Source organism: Lynx rufus, unplaced genomic scaffold (genome assembly GCF_022079265.1).
Source record: "Lynx rufus isolate CCGP_SWC_20201006 ecotype Redwood Valley unplaced genomic scaffold, mLynRuf1.p SCAF_4, whole genome shotgun sequence".
Taxonomy (NCBI): Eukaryota; Metazoa; Chordata; class Mammalia; order Carnivora; family Felidae; genus Lynx; species Lynx rufus.
Genome location: NW_025814856.1, coordinates 54045965 through 54065661, shown reverse-complemented (window position 1 = coordinate 54065661; position 19697 = coordinate 54045965). Strand labels below are relative to the sequence as shown.

The 19697-nt window shown below is 51.8% G+C and overlaps 1 protein-coding gene across 1 annotated transcript in view; it reads left to right on the top strand.

The window, feature by feature from the left end:
- Positions 1-19697, top strand: part of PLXND1 (plexin D1) — a 60160-nt gene that overhangs the window by 28136 nt on the left and 12327 nt on the right. Inside the window, exons 9-20 of the mRNA XM_047095818.1 lie at positions 4218-4319; positions 6787-6876; positions 7097-7190; positions 8433-8587; positions 9622-9773; positions 10704-10803; positions 10897-11036; positions 11829-11996; positions 12079-12169; positions 12367-12630; positions 12718-12867; positions 13694-13808. Coding sequence (XP_046951774.1) covers positions 4218-4319; positions 6787-6876; positions 7097-7190; positions 8433-8587; positions 9622-9773; positions 10704-10803; positions 10897-11036; positions 11829-11996; positions 12079-12169; positions 12367-12630; positions 12718-12867; positions 13694-13808 — 1621 coding nt within the window. The remainder of the gene's footprint in view (positions 1-4217; positions 4320-6786; positions 6877-7096; positions 7191-8432; positions 8588-9621; positions 9774-10703; positions 10804-10896; positions 11037-11828; positions 11997-12078; positions 12170-12366; positions 12631-12717; positions 12868-13693; positions 13809-19697) is intronic.

The following is a 19697-nucleotide window of genomic DNA, read 5'->3' as shown; positions in this document are numbered from 1 at the left end:
AGGTACTCATTAAAAGGCCACTATCCTTCTCAGGAGCGGGTGGCTACTTTGCTGGGTGGGCCAGGGAGCACTTCTCTGGGAGGGGGACTTTTGTGCAGGGTCCTGACAGATGCATAGGAGCTCAGTCTAGAGGTGTTTCTGAGGCAGCACCCCATAAGCCATCTCCCCCAGGTCTGCAGCTCTGGGGGCCAGGAGCTGGAGCGGTGGGCCCAGAGAGGGTCTGTCTTAGAGGATTATGGTAATCTAGCAGGAACTGGGATTGGAGCCCCAGAGAGGGTCTGTCTTAGAGGACTATGGTAATCTAGCAAGAGAAGAGGCAGCCCCCTCCCCAGGCCTGCAGAAGTCTCTGACTGATACTTAAGGTGGCATTTATTTATGTCTCTGTTAGCCCTGCAGGTGACATGTTTCTGGTTAGGTGGTGGACAGGGGAGTTTGCACATCTGCCTGCACCCCTCGAGAGCTGGGAGGAGACAGTAGGACTTGGGTTAGGCCAGGGAGGTGTCCCTGGGGAGGTGCTAGGGGCTGAGTTTCCTGTCACTAGGGAGTCTCCTGCACTTCCCTAGTGCAGAAGGAGGATGTGGAGGAGTGGAAGGTGCCAGGAAGAGGGTGCGGTGTTTTAGAGGAGGGGAGGAGAGATAGGACAGTAGGCCCCCTTCCTGGGGAGCCTGGCATGGATGCCACCGTGAAATTGGACTTCATTCGGAGCCAGTGGGGAGAGAGGTTTGGTAGGAACAAGGGGCAGTTTAGGGGGCTGTGAGGATGCAGAACAGTAGAAAGGGACTGGGCGAGATGGGTTTAGGGTCTGGGCCAGCCATGCTGGATTGGGACATCAGTTCTTGACCCTTGAATGTGGGAGAGACAGTGAGAGAGTCTGTGAGTCCCAGTGTGGGTACAGGTGAGGTCCTCTGTGAACCAGCACCCACTGGGCTCCTGTCCGGGTTGATTGTGGCTTTTGGCACTGCTGACTCAGCAGCTGTCCTTATTCCCCTGCCTGCAGTGTGGTCGATTGGCCGTGGTTTCCTGAACCTGCAGGCTCTGCCCTGTGCTGCGCTCCAGCAAAGGGGAGAAGCCACTCAGCCTCCTTCTGAGGTGTCGATGGCTTGGCTTAGATGGGACAGGGAGGCCCCATCCTTTGGTTGCACTGGGGGAGACCCTAGTTCAAACTAGCCTTGGCCGCAACAGAATTAATTGACTCCTATGAGTGTGAAATCTGGGGTGGGGGGGGGGCGGGGGAGGGAGAGAGGTGGTGGCATCACCTTCAGGTACAGCTGGATCCAGGAGTTCCAACCATGTTTTCAGGGCTCCCTGCCCCTCTGGTTGGGCTTCATGCTCTGGCAGCCCTCCCCCCTTGGTAGCAAGTTGACCTCAGCAGCTCCAGGCAGGCTCCTGATTTCCTGGCAGCCCCAGAACATAAGAAGAGCTTCTCTTTCTTATTGGTTCTATGGAAGTCCCAGAGTTGACTTTTGCTGGCTGCACTAGGGTCACGTACACTCCCTGAACCAATTGCTGAGTCCAGGGCAGGCCTGGGACACCAGCCTATCCCTGGGGCTAGGGAGTAGAGTCAGTCTTCCCAAACCACAGGCCTGTGGGGGAAGTTCCCCAAAGGCCAGGCCAGACTTGGAGGCAGATGGTGGGGGCTGGAGGCCAGCAGCAGACATACCAGCTGGCCCCGTGGAGGGTTAGCCAGTTCTGGGGGGAGGTACCAAAGGAGGGCAAAGGTGTGCCAGGACTCTTAGCCTTGGTCCACTCTGTAGAACGGGTACAAGCATCCAAAGCCATGGGATCATAGATAGGGATTAAGGAGAATGGGGGGGGGTGGACCCTCAGAGATGCTTCCACGTCATTTCCTTGGTGGGGGGGGGGCTCACGTGGAAGCTCCTGCTCTGACCCTCACCCCACAGCCCCTCCTGTCAGCCACTTACCCACTGGTGGGGTGGAGCTGGGAAGACAGAGCCACAGAGCCCCCGGCCAGCTGCAAGGCAGAGCTGGCAGCAGCCATGAAAACTGATTGCAAACATGTGGGTTCCATTCCCTGAAATTCCATGGGGTTTACACACGAGCCTGCGGAAGATGGCAGCCCAGAGGCCAGAGGCTTGTGTGGGCTCACCCTGAGCTGGACACAAGCTCCTCCCTCCCAGCCCCGCAGGACGACGGTCAGCTCAGGAGGCCTCACCCGGGCCTAGCCATGTTGCTTCTCTGGCCGAGGCCTCTGTGATCCGCACCAGGCCCTGCTCCCCGGGAAACGGACCAGTCTAGGCGAGGTTTCTGGCCTGGTGGTCGGCAAACAGTCTGGACAACTAGAGGCCTCTTGTGCTGCCAGTTCCATCTTGGGCAAACTGCTCTGCTTCTCTGTGCCCCAATTTCCTAGTCTGTAAAATGGGTGTAATGATTATACTTAACTCAGAGAATTGTTGGGAGTTCGGATTTGGTGAATTAATACGGTGTGGTGTGCTTAGAACTGTCCAGGAGCACAGTGAGGGCTGTGTGAGCTGGTGACTATCTCTGATGTGGGCATGGTCATCATTTATTGTTACTGGCATCTCCTCAGGGTCCAGTGTTATGCCGAGCCCCCCAGGGTTCCCCTCAGGGAGCTCCCTGTCTGATTAGCAGTAAGGAGAAAAGACCCAGGGAGGCCTCCAAGTTCTATCCTCAGAGGCCTTTGCCCTGGCTGGCTGACCTCAAGGTGGACACACATGGATCATTGTGTTCCCAGCCAGACCTCTAGGCTGGGATGGTCAGCCCTTGGTATGGTGTGGCGGCTGCAGGGTCCCAATCTCCCCTTCTCTCAGGGTCTCAGCAGGTCAGGCTCAGAGTGTGAGGAGGCAGAACATGGCCCAGTGGGGCCCTCAGGTCTGAACAACAGTGCGGGGTGGGGGCTCCAGACTTGTAAGCTCAGAGAGGTCACTAGGTGGCATGGTGGGCACAGCCCTGCTCCCTGGTGTCTGTTTCTGGCCTGGGAGTCAGACAGTGGGAGTTCACAGACCAGCTCTGCCCTCTGACCGCAGGTACATCGCCATGTTTCTGAACCTCCAGCTCTTGCCTGCCCTCCCTCCCTAACTTTTTTCCTTTTTTAAATTTAAATGTTTATTTATTTTTGAGAGAGAGTGTGGGTGCTAGCACGAGCCGGGGAGGGGCACAGAGAGGGTGGGGGCGTGGGAGAGGATCTGAAGCAGAGAGCAGAGAGCCTGATGTGAGCTCAAACTCATGAGCCGTGAGATCATAACCTGAGCCAAAGTTGGACGCTCGGCTGACTGAGCCACCCAGGCACCCCTAACTTCTTTCCTTTTTTTTTTTTTTCAATGTTTATTTATTTTTGAGAGAGAGAGTGTGAGACAGGGGCAGAGAGAGGGGGACAGAGGATCCGAGGCGGGCTCTTTGCTGACAGCAGTGAGCCCAGTGTGGGGCTCAAACTCATGAACCGACCTGTGAGATCATGACCTGGGTCAAAGTCAGACGCTCAACCAACTGAGCCACCTGGCGCCCCTAACTTCTTTCCTTTTTCGAAGTGGCCCCTGCTCCACCAGGCCTCCGTGGCTGTACTGCCAATGTGAGAATGCTGATGCCCAGGCCTGCCCGGGACTCTTGGGGGGCTGGCGCCTCTGCCCGGAGGCTGGGACTCTCACCTGCAGAAATGGGGAGGGGTGTGGAGCCTCGGGACACCAGGGTCCTCATAGCCTGTTTCCCGTGGGCTGTTCAGAAATTTGGAGTTCTTTTTCTGAATCATTTAACATGTGTCATCCTGGAAACCGCATTTCGGAGCTGGGCGTGGTCTCAGAGAATGGGTGCAGCCCCTCATTTTATAGCTGGGAAAGATGAGGCCCAGAGATGGGGAGGGGGGCCAGCCCTCAACCCCAGCCTCCTGACCTCCTCTGCAAAGTATGCCCTGGAACAGCCGTGGCGGGACTGGTTCCATCGCTGGGCAGGTTACATCATCGTGGAATGCCTCCGTTTCATCATCTATAAAATGGGGCCGATAAAGCCTGCCTGTAGGCTTGTCATGAGGGTCAAAAGAGACGGTGTGTGGGAGGCACTGGGCACATTGCCCTCGGTGGTGGCGGCTGCTGTGATTTTGTTACTGGTGTTTCCTCACTGTGCAGGCTGGCAAGTACTTCCCTGGGGAGGCAGGCTGCGACAGTAGACTGGCTGGCATGGCCGTGAATCCTGTCTCTTCTGAAGTGCTCCCGCATCACCCTTACCTCGTTGTGTTTTGACTGCAGAGCCCTCAGGACTGCCCCCAGATCCTGCCCTCACGCCTGGCACCCATGCCCACAGGCAGCTTACAGAGCATCCCCGTGCATCTAGCCAATGCTGCCTTCCAGGTAGGTGGAGGCCAGGCCTGGGAGTGGGGGCAGGAGAATGCTGTTCTGGATGAGGACCCATGCTCTGGTCCCTCTACCCACACCTTGGTTTAGTTTCTCTGAGTTTCCAGATTCTGTTTGAGAGAGCCCCACTGTGTTTGCAGGGGGTTAGAGGAAAGGGAAGTGGATGGGGAGGGCCCAGCCCAAGGGACAGCAAGCTGCTAACAGCTCCTGAGGGAAACCCTGGCCAGGACCCCCAGACTCCCCTACTCTGTAAAGCTCTCCTGGCAGAGCTGGGCTGCAGCCCATGGTTGGGCACTGTCCATGTCCTGCCGGCCCTACCCCCTAGGCTGACTTGTTATTCTGCACACATTTCCTCAGTTCATGGCTGACATGTCTTACCTGAAGAATGTCCAGAGAACCCCTATGCTGCCCTATTCCCCATTATCCAGATGGGAAAAATGAGATCCAGAAAGGAGAAGTAGATGACTCTAGGTACACGACGTAGGGCTTGACTTGTACCCTAGCACTGGACTCCTGAGAAAGTGCTCTTCCCTACAATCTGCCGTCACCTCTGCACCCACGCATGGGGAGGAGGAGATTCAGCTCCTTTCTGGGTCCCTCCTGGAAGAGCATCTTGGTGGGAAGCGTTGACGAGTTCTGGAAGTGTGCCAGCCATCCCCCTCCCCAGCTCCTAGGGACTCGCCATCTGTTGCTTCCAAGGGGGAGCGAAGGCCTGTGACAGCTGTCGCACGTGGGGGCCACGTGCCAGGCATCTGGGATGTGTCAGGCAGCCTTGTGGCTGGGGCTGGAGCTCTGTGTGGGCAGTGCCCTCAGCCCTCAGACTCCCTCCTGCAGTGGTTGGAACAGAGCCTCAGGAGTATGAAGGGGCCTGGTCTGGTATGAAGGGCGGTGCTGCTCCCTGGGGCTACAGGAGCCTGGCGTGGGGAGGCCCAAGCCCTGGGTTCGGGTCCCGTAACCAGGAGGCATGTGTCTGCCCCCAGTGTGCCTCAGTGATCCTGGCCCTCGACCTGCTTCTAGAACACTAAGGGCAGGAAGGGGCAGAGCCCCCTTCCTGTTTGCTGAGCCTGTACTCTGGGGAGCCTCAGGACAGGCTGGGCCTGCTATGCTGAGTGGCTGAAGCCTGAGCTGACCCACCTCCTGGCTCAGCATGGGCAAATGTGCTTGCAGCCCTGTCAATAGCCACCTTCCTGTGTTAGCTTCAGAGTGAAGCGGGAGAGGGGGTAGGCCAGAGGGGAGGGGTGTGCTGACCTGCTTTCTCCTCAGGGTGTCACATGTGCTAACAACAGGGACATAAACAGGAAGTCCTGCCACGAGGCTGGACTAATACACATGAAACCTGAGTTTGTTCAGTCAGCAAATATTTATTGATACTGTTCCCTGGAGGCCTGTGCTGGGCAAGATAAGACTGGGGAGTTGGGGCCTGTGTATTTAAGTCAACAAACATTTATTGAGCACCTCCTGCATACTAACAGCCAGCGTATATTAGTCACCCACAGTGTGCAACCCACTAAAGATACATGATCTCGTTTCCCCAGCAACCCTGCAGAGTAGGAATGTGTGTTTCCATTGCAAAATTTAGGAAACCAAGGCTCAGAAAGGAGAGCCACTTGCACAGGGTTGCACAGCTAGGAAAGGCAGAAGGTAGGATTCAAACCGATGGAACCTGAGCTCTTTTACTGCCACCCACTGCCCTTGGAGGTGTCACAGGGGCTGAGACCCAACCCTAACCCTTCCCAGTGGGTGGCAAGACCAGTGTAAAAAGAGCCTGGGCAGGGAGATAAGGGTGGTCCTCAACATACAGCGTGCAGGCAGGCTTTAGGAGCCTCCTAGAGCCCCTAACATGCACCCAAATATTCATTGCTAAATGAATGAATGAATGATCAAATGAGGGGCACCCACCTGATTTAAGGGGGCTCTGGGAAGTCTTTGGAACATGAGACAATTTGAGCTGGATGCTGAGGGCTGTGTTGTGTTTTGCTGGGTGGCTAAAGGGGAGACAAGTTGTTTGGGTAGGAGGAACAGCTGGGACAAAGGCCCAGGGGCAGGGCAGCCTGTGCCATGTCCAAGAGTGTCCTGCTGTGGCTGGGGCATCGGCCCTGGGGGACAGAGGTGGGGGGTAGTAAGAGTCAAAGAACAGGTGGGGTCTTACTGGGATGAACCTTGAATGGCAGTCATGCTAAAGAATTGGATTTTTATGAGCCGGGTAAAAGGCCGTTGGTTTAGGCCATCGGGAGATATTGGTGAAGCTTTTAGTCGCATGGGGAGCAACAGGTTCCAGGTGTTCATGTACTCCTTGCCTCCCTCCTTCCATCATTGGACCTGAAGGCCAGGAAGGACATTCTGGAGGAGTAGGGGCCTGATAAAAGGGCTCAGCCCACTACTCTGGGCAGCAGCCCATGACAAGTTGGAGTTAGAGAGCAGTGGGTGCTGATCTGCCTCTCCTCAGCAACCCCATTTCTCCTAGGGTGCAGCCCTAGAATGTAGCTTTGGGCCGGAGGAGATCTTTGAAGCCGTATGGGTGAATGAATCTACTGCACACTGCAACCAAGTGGTGGTAAGTGATGTGGCTCTGGGGGGGGGGGGGCGGGCGGTAGGAAGGCCTGCATAAGTCCAGACGCTATACTCCTTCCTTCCCACCTTATCCCCCTCCTCCTTTTGATCCCCTTATCCTCAACAGCCCTGCCCTCTTCTGTCTCCATGACATGCATCCCCTCCCCCCAGCAGAGACCTAGACACCACTCACACCCCTCATGCTCTTTCTTGTCCTTTTGCAGCTGCACACGACCCAGAAGAGCCAGATGTTTCCACTCAGCCTCCAACTAAAGGGGCAGCCAGCCCGATTCTTGGACAGCCCTGACCCCATAACAGGTGGGAGCCCCTACGGCCCTATGGCCACTGGGGATTCAGCCTTAATGGGTGGGGCTCTACCTTGGGGGACTTATCCAGTGCCCACCGCACAGTCACAGATGTCCCGCCCTGTGTTTCCCTAACACACAGGGTCTCAGATCCCAGCCTTGCCGTTCTGTACCTGGTCACTCAGTTCTTATTCATTGAACAGCTATTGTGGGCTAGACATCTGTATGCCGATGGCTGTGCAGCTTCAGGCGCTTGCTTGGCCTTCTGTTTCTCAGCCATGTGACATGAGGCACAGGCCCTTTTACAGAAAGCTTGGTGAGGATTTGCTGAGACGATGCACACAGATCTTACAGTTGTGACTGGGGCACAGTCAGCACGCCCCAAATGGCGATTGGTGTCCTTACTGTTATTATACATATTGAATCAATTCTTTAAGAGTCTGTCTATTCATGGGGAGCCTCAGATATCCCTAGTGGATATGGCACCACCACCCGCCCCCCTGTCCCCACCATGAAGGTCCCAGAGACAGACTCTAGAAGAACCAACCTGCATACCCAAGACCCTGAAGAACCCTCCCAGCACTCCTGCTTGGGCCACTCCGAGGGTCTGAGGCCCTGGTGCCCACTGCCCACATTGCTCAGTGATCCCCTAGCATCCCAGAGCCCCACTGGTGGGTAAACAGACCCACCCAGGCCTGGGTGTGAATCTCGGGCCTGCCGCTCACAGGCTTTGTGACCTTGAGCAAGTCAGTCCTCCCCTCTGAGCCTCGGTCTCTTACCTGTCAAATGGGGCTAATAAAGAGCTCCTGCTGGGGTGCCTGGGTGGCTCAGTCAGTTAAGCATCTGACTTTGGCTCAGGTCATGATCTCCCAGTTCGTGGATTCAGGCCCCACGTTGGGCTCTGTGCTGATGGCTTGGAGCTTGGAGCCTGCTTTGGATTCTGTGTCTCCTCCTCTCTCTGCCCCTCCCCTGCTCATGGTCGGTCTCTCTCTCTCTCTCTCTCTCTCTCTCTCTCTCTTTCTCTCAAAAATAAACATTAAAAAATTTTAAAAACCCCAAACAAACAAAGAGCTCCCACCTGGTAGAATCATGGTGTGGACAGATACTATTAATGAGGCTGTGGCTGCACTGTGCTTAGCAAAGGCTCTGGGGAGTTTGGAGAACCAGAACCCACCTCTGGGTGATGGTGAGTGAATGCAGAGGGCACAGTGGTGACGGGGGGTGCTGACCCATGCTGTCTCTGTGTCTCTCCCAGTGGAGGTCTATAACTGCGCCATGGGCAGCCCTGACTGTTCTCAGTGCCTAGGCCGGGAGGACCTGGGACATCTGTGTGTGTGGAGTGACGGCTGCCGCCTGCGAGGGCCCCTGCAGCCCCTGCCTGGCACCTGCCCCGCCCCCGAGATCCGCGCGGTAAGCACCCCCACCCACGGAGGCCTGTCGCACCCGCATGCCTGCGTGTGCAACACACAGCGCCCCACACGGGCTCTCAGACCTGTGACACACGTGCTTGCACATAACCAGCCGTATGCATGCAGGATCACCTGGGGAGCGCCTGCTGGGTGCCAGGGCCGCTGGGTGCTGGAGACACAGCAGTGAACAAAGTGCCACCCCAACACGGAGCTAATGTTTTAGTGGGGGAGGAGGGTGGGCAGTAATAAGTAAGGAAATAAATAATTTATATATAGAAGGCGATAAGTGCTATGGAGAAAAATAGAGTGAAGCAGGGAGTCTGGGCCGGAAAAGATGCTAGCGCTAGTCTCTAGTTGTTTTTCTTTTCATGTTTATTTTTGAAAAAGAGAGAAAGAGAGGGAGCAAGCAAGGGAGGGGCAGAGACAGAAGGGGACAGAGGATCTGAAGCGGGCTCCGTGCTGACAGCAGACAGCCCAATGTGGGGCTCGAACACACAAACCGTGAGACTGTGACCCGAGCCGAAGTCGGACGTGTAACTGACAGAGCCCCCCAGGTGCCCCCAGCCTCTAGTTTTTATGGTGAGGTCGGGGAAACCCTGCTCGTATGGTGATAAGTGAGGCCGGCAATCACAACCGAGCCTGAGTTTTAGCTAAGACAAAGTCCGGTGGAAGGATTCTCATTGGCGTAGGCTGGGTCAGGTGCCCATCCCTGACCCAGTCAGCTCTGGCTGGGTTGCGAGATCATGTGGTCAGACATGGCCACTGGGAGCAGACTGCGTTGTCCACAGAAGCCCCCACCCTCCGCAGGTGTCATTGACTTTGCACACTTACATCCCCAGACCCATGTGGGCACATCCTCACTGGCAGCCCCCGTGACCTGTCCAGTGAGCAGCGGCCCCCACCCCCTCAGAGCCTCCGTACCTCCTCCTGAGCAGCAGGTGTACGTGCACTTGCCTGGGTGTGTGCAGCAGTGGGTGGGGAAAGCTGCTGACGTCCCAGCCTCAGAACATCATTCGTCCTCTGGTCACCTGGCAGATTGAGCCCCTGAGTGGCCCCTTGGACGGCGGGACCCTGTTGACCATCCGAGGCAGGAACCTAGGCCGGCGGCTTAGCGACGTGGCCCATGGCGTGTGGATTGGCAGCGTGGCCTGTGAGCCACTGGCTGACAGATACACTGTGTCGGAGGAGTGAGTAGTGGCAGTCCCCAGGGCTGTTCTGAATGACCTCTAGCGTCCCCCCCCGCCCCTCCCAACAGTGCCAACCACAGCTCTGCCCTCCCCTCTCCCCTCTGCCTTCCCACCCTCCTCAGCACCCTGCCACTCACTAGAAGTGGCACAAGGTCTTCCAGACCTTGTTGAAGCCATTACCCACCCCCGTGCATTCCGCCCTTTTCTACTCTGGACGCTTCTCCATATCCTTCAAGTTCCCACTTCAACACCTGCTGCTCTGGGAGGCCCTCCCAGGTTCCCCCAGAACAGCCGGACTTCCATAGAAGCCTTGCATTGATTTTTTTTAAAAAAGCAACAAAAACCTTGTAGTTAACAAAGTGTGGGGCTGCTGGTGTGGTGCAGAGGTCTGAGCCTACCGCTGTGGGGCCTGGCCCAGAGGGGCTGTAGAAAAGCAGGGGGTGAGCTGATTTCCTTTGCTGGGGGAGCTGTAAGTCAGGCTTGCAGAAAAGCTATCAGTCTACCAGCCCAACAAATGTCCTCATGGTTGGAGAATGTTCAGATCCCAAGAGACCATCTTATCTCACCCCTTTGTCACATAGTTGTAGAATTGTGGGAAAGTCAGGCGGGGCGGGCAGGGGAGGTGGGTAGTCCTGGGGAAGAGCCTGGCATCAGGGTGACATCGGGGTTTCAGAGTGGCTGTTTTCCAGCTGATAGGGAATGGTTTCAGTATTTTGATGTAGGTGATGCCATTGGCTGTCCCAGCCAAATGGCAGTCCCAGCTGTGAGTCGGAGAGGCGGGAAGCTGAGGGCAAGGGTGGAGAGCCCACATACCCTCGGGGTATAGCCGGGGTGGGGGGGGTGGTATCATTCAAGAGAGAACCCAGGTGCTGCTTACCCAGCCCCTGAGACCCTCCAGCTGCTCTCCTGACCCAAGCTACCTCCCCCCAGGATTGTGTGCGCTACAGGGCCAGCCCCAGAGGCATTCTCAGACGTGGTGACGGTGAACGCCTCTAAAGAGGGCAAGTCACGGGAGCGCTTCTCCTACGTGGTAAGGGAGGCTGAACCCACTCTCCTGCCCACCCCACCAGACACACACCTGGGGGGTGGCCTGAGGCCTGACCCCCTGTCTTCCTCCTCACAGCTGCCCCAGGTTCAATTCCTAGAGCCTGACAAGGGCCCCAAGGCAGGGGGCACCAGGATCACAATCCACGGGAGCGACCTCCATGTGGGCTCCGAGCTCCAAGTCCTGGTGAACGACACAGAGCCCTGCACGGAGCTCGTGTAAGCCCCTGGGCCTGGGCCACCCCTTCCTGCCCAGGGAAACTGGAGGGCTGGGGGCTGGAAGGGTGGAATGACATCCTTGCACCAAGCATCACTCGGGTTTTCACCAGCTGTGTCCCTTCGGCCAAGCCCCTTCCCTTCTCTGAGCCTCAGTTTCCTTATCTGGTAAGAACAGTAATTGTGAGTAGTACTCTGTGCCCGGCATACAGTAGGAGCTCCATAAGTGACCTCTGCTGTGAAAAATGTGATGGTCATATACATTCGGAGCTCCTCTGGCTGGCCCACGGGTGTGGTCCAGAGCCTTTTGATGAAATACCTCTGTCTTTATTATGCACTTACTGTGTACCAGGCCCCATTGATGGGCATTGCTGGGGACACCAAGAAGAGCCCAGCAAAGTCTCAGCTCTCGGGAAAGCAGACACTCCCGCAGGAAATAGAAACATCTGAGACTGGGAAAAAAGCTGGTTCTTTCAGAGCCATTCCTCAGCTCTGAGAGAGGGACTCTGGGAGGGCTTCTTGCATGAGGCGGGATGGGGCAGAATTGGAACACATGGGCAGGGCTGGAGGAAAAGCGAATGTGTTGAAGGTGGGGAGGACAGCCTGAGCAAAGATGTGGCAGTGGGTATGTGCAAACAACAGATTCCTGTACGAGGGGGCAGAAGACCAGGTTGGGGCGAGTCGAGGAGGCCTATCCAGGCCAGGCATGCGGGCTTGTGCCCTGGGCGATGGGGCAGGCAGGAGCAAGCAGCAGGAGGTGGGGGCCGTGCTGACAGTGCCGCTGCCCTCCCACAGGCGCATGGACACCAGCATCACCTGCACGGTGCCCGAGGGTGCCCTGCCGGCCCCCGTGTCCGTGTGTGTGCGCTTTGAGCGCCGGGGCTGTGTGCACAGCAACCTCACCTTCCAGTACATGCAGAACCCAGTCATCACGGCCATCAGTCCCCGCCGCAGCCCTGTCAGGTGAGACCCCAGACCCTGACCTCTGGCTGAGCTCACTCTCTAGGGCTGCGGGTGGGCTGACAGGGCTCGCTGTATCCCACAGTGGCGGCAGGACCATCACGGTGGCTGGCGAGCGTTTCCACATGGTGCAGAATGTGTCCATGGCTGTGCACCATATTGGCCGGGAACCCACGGTGAGGGGGCTGGGACCAAGGTGGGTGGGGAGCGGCCAGTAGCCCTGATTGACTCTCACGCTGCTGTATCTGTCTCCTCTCTGCCTCTCTGTCTCTCCCTCTCTCTCTCTGTCTCCTTAAACCTCAATCTCTCCCCGTTTCTCCTGCCCGTCTGTCCATCCTCAACCTTGGCCCTGGCCCTGGCCCTTCCCTACCAGCTCTGCAAAGTTCTCAACTCCACCCTAATCACCTGCCCGTCCCCTGGGGCCCTGAGCAATGCATCGGCACCGGTAGACTTCTTCATCAATGGAAGGGCCTACACCGATGAGGCGGCTGTAGCCGAGGAGCTGCTGGACCCCCAGGAGGCCCGGCGGGGCAGCAGGTTCCGCCTGGACTACCTCCCTGACCCACAGTTCTCCACGGCCAAGAGGGAGAAGTGGATCAAGCACCACCCCGGGGAGCCCCTCACCCTGGTCATCCATGTGAGTTCCAGCGGGTACCAGTGCGGGAGTGAGCGGGGCCGGGCTCAGCCGCAGACCTCAGCAAGCACTCCCTCTCTGTTCCTGCAGAAGGAGCAGGACAGCCTAGGGCTCGAGAGCCACGAGTACCGGATCAAAATAGGCCAAGTGGCCTGTGACATCCAGATCGTCTCGGATAGAGTCATTCACTGCTCGGTCAACGAGTCCCTGGGCACGGCCGAGGGGCAGTTGCCCATCACAGTGAGTGAACGGGGAACCCCAGGTGGAGGCAGACCTGGCCCCCAGCCCTGCCCCTCACCCAGCGTATCAGAGCTAAGTGTTGTCGTGCTCAGTGGATGACGCCAAGTGGAGTTTTACATCCCCACTTGACAGATGAGGCCCAAGAACTTAGTCACCTGCTCCAGGGCAGTGATTGGCCCCAGATAGGCCTGATGGGGCTGGACTTTCAGAGGCCGTTAGAAGTCTCCCTTGTTCCACTTGATGCTCTACATCAAGTTTGGGCTGCCGGTCACGTGCAGAGTCACAGAGGGGAGGGATACAGGAGGAGTGCCGAGAGGGGCCAGAAATGAGACCTTTTCTATGCTGTACCTGCTTGCGTGCCTCCTGGGATGGGAAACCCCTTCCCTCTCAAGGCAGCACATGCCGCCCAGGACGGGTCTGACTGCCAAAGCTCTCTTTCACCTGCACCCCAGTCCCAGTTATGCCCTCTGAATCCTCAGCCTTTGCCTGTTTCCCTGGTCATCAGACAGTACTCCAGATACTTGGGGACAGCAGCCAGGCCCTGTGAACTGCCCTGCCTTCGGCTCCTCCACTGCCCCTCCCAGGCCGTAGTAATAAACACAGCCCATATTGAGTCTCCCCTCTCTGCCAGGGCTAGCCAAGCATCATCTCCTTTAGCCCTCACAGCATCCCCAGGAAGTGGGCCTGGTTATCTCTGTGTTTATAGATGTGGCCTCTGAGGTTCAAAGAGGTTAGGTGACTTGCCCAGGACCCCACAGCTAGTGAGGAGAGGAGCCAAAGCACGAGTCCGGGAAAGCTACAGCTCCCTCCTCCCGCCTCTGCCCAGATCCAGGTAGGGAACTTCAACCAGACCATTGCCACACTGCAGCTGGGGGGCAGTGAGACCGCCATCATTGTGTCCATCGTCATCTGCAGTGTCCTGCTGCTGCTTTCTGTGGTTGGTAAGGAGACTTATTCTCGTGACACCTTGGAGGGCACACCTGCCCCCACCTCGTCCCAGCCCCTCAGAAGACTGGCAGATAGGAGAAGAGGAGTGATGGGCTGGGGACACAGCTGAAACAAAAGCTTGGTGGTGGGTTACTCACTGAGAGATGTGCCCTGGCTGCGGCACAGGTGGGTGGAGGATGATAGATGCTGGGGGATGCGCTGGGTCCAGGCTGTGGGCCCTGACTGCCTGGCAGAGGAACTTGGAACCTTGTCCCGGAACCAGTAAGGGGCTACTGGAGGAGCTTAAAAGGGAAGCTTAACCTACACATTTGGTAGGCTATCCCACTATTAAACTGATGGTTGTAAAGGTGATACGGTTGATCCTTGAACAACACGGAGCTGGGGGCACTGACCCCCCCCACAGTCCAAAATCTGTGTATAACTTTTGACTCCCTCCAAAACTTAACTACTAATAGCCTCCTGTTTCTGGAAGCCTTACCAATAACATAAATAATCAACACACATTTTGTATTTATATGTATTATATACTATAGTCTTACCATAAAGTAAACTAGAAAAAAGAAAATGTTATTAAGAAAATCACAAGGATGAAAAAAATACATTTTCAGTACTCACTGTATTTATTTTTAAAAATCTGCAGGTAAGTGGGCCTGTGCAGTTCAAACCCAGCTGTCCAAGGGTCATCTGTGTGTGTGTATATTTCCCCCTTCCCCACCCCAGTAAGGGATTATAATATAATACTACTGTGTCACCTTTTAAATGTTTCATAATTCACAAGTTAACACCCGGTCATCGTAGAAAGAATCGAAAATGGTAAAAAGCAGAAAGAGAAGAAATCGCCCATAATTCTCTCACCCAAAGAAAGCCACTGTTCACCCCTATTTTTTTTGACCTCCTCTATTTCCGACCTGGGCCGGTTCACCCCTCCTTAGGCAACCTGATGGTCCCCCGCTCCCGGGAGGTCACCATACTGATGCCGAACTTAGTGCGGACATCCGACCGGCATAGCACATCACAGCCCAGAACTTCTGGGCTCAAGCAATCCTCCTGCCTCAGCTTCCCAAGTAGCTGGGACTACACACGTGTGCCACTGCACCTGGCAAGGATCCTGAGCCTGGGAGACCCCTGTTTTATTTTAACTGACATATAATTTTATGTTAGTTTCAGGTGCACAACACAGTGATTCAGTATTTTGATGTAGTTGCCTTCTGTCACTATACAAAGTTCTTATAATGTTATTGACTATAGTCCCTATGTTGTACATGACATCCCCAAGACATGTGTTTTATAAGTGGAAGTTCGAACCTTTTCATCCACTTTACCTATGTCACCTATTCCTGCACATCCCTCCCCTCCAGCAACCACCAGATTGTTTTCTGTATCTATGAGTGTTTCTGTTTTGTTTGTTTTGTTTTTTTTAGATTCCACATATAAGTGAAATCACAGAACATTTGTCTTTCTCTGACTTATTTCTTAGTGTAATACCCTCTAGGTCCATCCATGTTGTCACAAATGGCAAGATTTCATTCTTTTTTAGGGCTGAGTAATATTTTATGTATGTATACCATTACTTCTTTATCCACACATTTATCCAGGGACACTCAGCTTGCTTACACGTCTTAGCTATTGTAAATAATGCTGCAGTGAACATAGGGATGCATGTATCTTTTTGAATTAGTATATTTGTTTTCTTCAGCAGATGAATAACCTAGAAGTGGAATTGCTGGCTCCTAGGACAGTTTTATTTTTATCTTTGAGGAACCTCCATACTGTTTTCCATAGTGGCCGCATCAATTTATGTTCCTCCCAACAGTTTACCAGGGCTTCCTTTTCTCCACATTCTTGCCAACACGTGTTATTTCTTGTCATTTTGATCCGAGCCATTCTGACAGGTGTGAGGTGCTATCTCATTGTGGTTTTGATTTGTATTTCCCTGACGATGAGTGATGTCGAGCATCTTTACATGTGTCTGTCGGCCATCTGTGTCGTCTTTGGAAAAACGTCTCCTCGGGTCCTCTGCCCATTTGTTAATCAGGTTGTTTGGTTTTTGTTATTCAGTTGTATGGATCTTTATATATTTTGGATATCAACCTTTTATCGGATGTATCATTTGCAAGTATCCTCTTCCATTTAATAGGTTGCCTTTTTATTTTGTGGATGGTTTCCTTCACTGTCCAAAAGCTTTTGAGTTTGATGTCATCCTATTTGTTTATTTTTGCTTTTGTTGTCCTCACCTGAGGAGACATAGCCAAAAAAAATATTGCTAAGACTGCTGTCCAAGAGCTTGCTGCTTATGTTTTCTTCTAGAAGTTTTATGGTTTCAAGCCTCACATTTAAGTCTTTAATTTACTTTGACTTTATTTTTGTATATGGTGTATGAAAGTGGTCTGGTTTCATTCTTTTTGCATGTGACTGCCCAGATTTCCCAACACCATTTATTGAAGAGACTGTCTTTTCCCCCTTGTATATTCTTGCCTCCTTTGTTGAAGAATAATTGGCCATGCAAGGATGAGTTTATTTGTGGATTCTCTTCTAGTCCATTGATCTATACGCCTGGTTTTGTGCCAGTACTGTACTGTTTTGGTTACAATAGCTTTGTGGTATAGTTTGAAATATGGGAGCATGATCCTTCCTGCTTTGTTCTTCTTTCTCAAGATTGCTTTGACTATTTGGGGTCTTTTGTGGTTTCCTGAAAATTTTAGGATACTTTATTCTATTTCTGTGAAATATAACATAGGTATTTTGATAGGAATTGCATTGAATCTGTAGATTGCTTTGGGTAGTATGGGCATTTTAACAATACTTCTTCCAAGGTATGAGCGTGGTATATCTCTCCTTTTTTTGTGTGTCATCTTCAGTTTTTCTCATCAATGTCTTACAGTTTTCAGAGTACAGATTTCTTACCCCCTTGGTTAAATTTATTCCTAGGCATTTTATTCTTTTTGGTGCAGTTGTAAATGGTATTGTTTTCTTATTTCTTTTTCTGAATTGTTCTTTATTAGTATATAGAAACACAGTAGATTTCTGTATGTTAATTTTGTATCCTGTGACTTAACTGAATCCGTTTAATAGTTGTAATGGTTTTTTGGTGGCATCTTTAGGACTATCTACATATGTTATATCATCTGCAAACTGTGGCAGTTTTACTTCTTCCTTTCAAATGTGGACGCCTTTTATTTCTTTTTCTTGCCTAATTGCTGTGGCTAGGACTTCTAAGTGCTATGTTGAATAAGATTGATGAGAATGGGCATCCTTCCTGATCTTAGAGGAAATGCTTTCAGCTTTTCACCATTGAGTTTGATATTAGCTGTGGGTTTGTCCTATATGGCCTTTATTATGTTGAGGTACATTCCCACTATACCCACTTTGTTGAGAGTTCTTATCATAAGTAGATGTTGAATTTTGTCAAAGGCTCTTTCTGCGTCCATTGAGATGATCATATGATTTCTAGCTTCATTTTCATGTTAATTTGGTGTATCATGTTGTATGATTTGTGGGTGTTGAACCATCCTTGTGTTCCTGGAATGAATCCTACTTAGTCATGGTGTGTGATCCTTTTTTTTAAAGTTTATTTATTTATTTATTTATTTTGAAAGAGAGAGAGAGCATGAGTGGGAGAAGGGCAGAGAGAGAGGGAGAGGAATTCCAAGCAGAGTCCATGTTGTCAGCGCAGAGCCTGATGCAGGCCTTGATCCCTTGTACTGTGAGATCATGACCTGAACCAAAAATCAAGAGTCAGACACTTAACTGACTGAGCCACTCAAGCACCTCGATGGTGTACAATTTTTTAAATGTATTGTTGAATTTGGTTTGCTAATATTTTTGCATATTTTTTGCACCTTTGTTCATCAGTGATATTGGCCTGTAATTTTCTTTTTTTGTAGTCTCTATCTGGTTTTGACTTTATAAAATGAGTCTGGAAGTATTCCTTTCTCTTCAGTTATTTGGAATAATATCAGGAGGATTGGGATTAACTCTTCTTTAAATGTTTGATAGAATTCACCTGTAAAGCCATTTGGATCTGGACTTTTGTGTTTTGGGGAGTTTTTAAATTACTGATTTAATTTCATTACTAGTAATCAATATATTCAGATTTTCTATTAATTATTCAGTCTTAAAAGGTATATTTCTAGAAATTTATCCATTTTTTCTCAGTTGTCTAATTTGTTGGTGTGTAACGTACAGTGTTATCTTTTATATTTCTGTGGTATCAGTTGCAATTTCTCCGTTTTCATTTCTGATTTAATTTAGTCCTTTTTTTTTTTTTCCTGGATGAGTCTGGCTAAAGGTTTGTCAATTTTGTTTCTTATCAAAGAACCAGCTCTCGGTTTCATTGGTCTGTTCTATTGTTTTTCAGTCTATTTCATTTATTTCTCCTCTGATCTTTATTTCCTTCCTTCTACTAACTTTGGGCTTTGTTCTTTTTCTAGTTCCTTTAAAGTTAGGTCATTCGAGACTTCTCATTTCCTGAAGGAGGCCTGTATCACTAGCGAACTTCCCTCTTAGAATGGCTTTTTCTGCAACCCAAAGATTTTGGACTGCCATGCTTCTGTTTTCATTTGCCTCCATGTATTTTTTTTTTTTTTTTACTTCCTCTTTGGTTTCTTCATTTACTCATTGGGTGTTCGGTAACATGTTGCTTAGTCTCTACATGTTTGTGCCTTTTCCCATTTTCTACTTGTAATTAATTTCTAGTTTCATGCTGTTGTGGTCAGAAGAGATGTTGAATATTACTTCAGTTTTCTTAAATTTATTGAGACTTGTTTTGTAGCCTAATATGTGACCCATCCTAGAGAATGTTCCATGTGCACTTGAAAAGACTATGTATTTTGCGTTTTGTTTTTTTTTTTTAATTTTTTTTTCAACGTTTTTTATTTATTTTTTTTGGGACAGAGACAGACAGAGCATGAACGGGGGAGGGGCAGAGAGAGAGGGAGACACAGAATCGGAAACAGCCTCCAGGCTCTGAGCCATCAGCCCAGAGCCCGACGCGGGGCTCGAACTCACAGACTGCGAGATCGTGACCTGGCTGAAGTCGGACACTTAACCGACTGCGCCACCCAGGCACCCCTATTTTGCAGTTTTTGAGATTTTATTTAAATTTTTTTAATGTTTACTTATTTTTGAGAGAGAGAGAGAGAGAGAGAGCGTGAGTAGGGGAGTGGCAGAGTGAGAGGGAGACACAGAACTTGAAGTAGGCTCCAGGCTCTGCGCTGTCAGCACAGAGCCTGATGCAGGGCTTAAACGCATGGACTGTGAGATCATCTGATTCGAAGTCAGATGCTTAACCAACTGAGCCACCCAGGCGCCCTGAGATTTTATTTTATTTTGAGAGGGAGAAAGTGCATGTGAGCAGGGGCAGGGGAGAGGGAGAGGGAGAGAAAGACTCTTAAGCAGGCTTCAGGCCCATGCAGAGCCCGATATGGGGCTCTATCTCACGACCATGAGATCATGACCTGAACCAAAATCAAGAATCAGATGCTCAACAGACTGAGCCACCCAGACTGAGCAAGGTGTCACTTGCTGTTTTTGGATGGAGTGTTCTGTATATATCTGTTAAGTTCAGCTGGTCCAGTGCGTCATTTAAGGATGATGTTTCCTTATTGATGTTCTGTCTGTGTTGTCTATCCATTGATGTAGGTGGGGTGTTAAAGTCCCCGACTATTATTATGTTGTTGTCTGCTTCTCCATTTAGGCTTGTTAATATTGCCTTGTATATTTAGGTGCTTCCATGTTGGGTGCAGAAATATTTACAAATGTTATATTCTCTTGTTGGATTGACTCTGTTTTAAAATCTATTGTGTCTGATGGAAGTATTGCTACCTTAGCTTTTTTTACGTTTCCATTTGCATGGAATATTCTTTTCACTTTTAGCCTGTGTC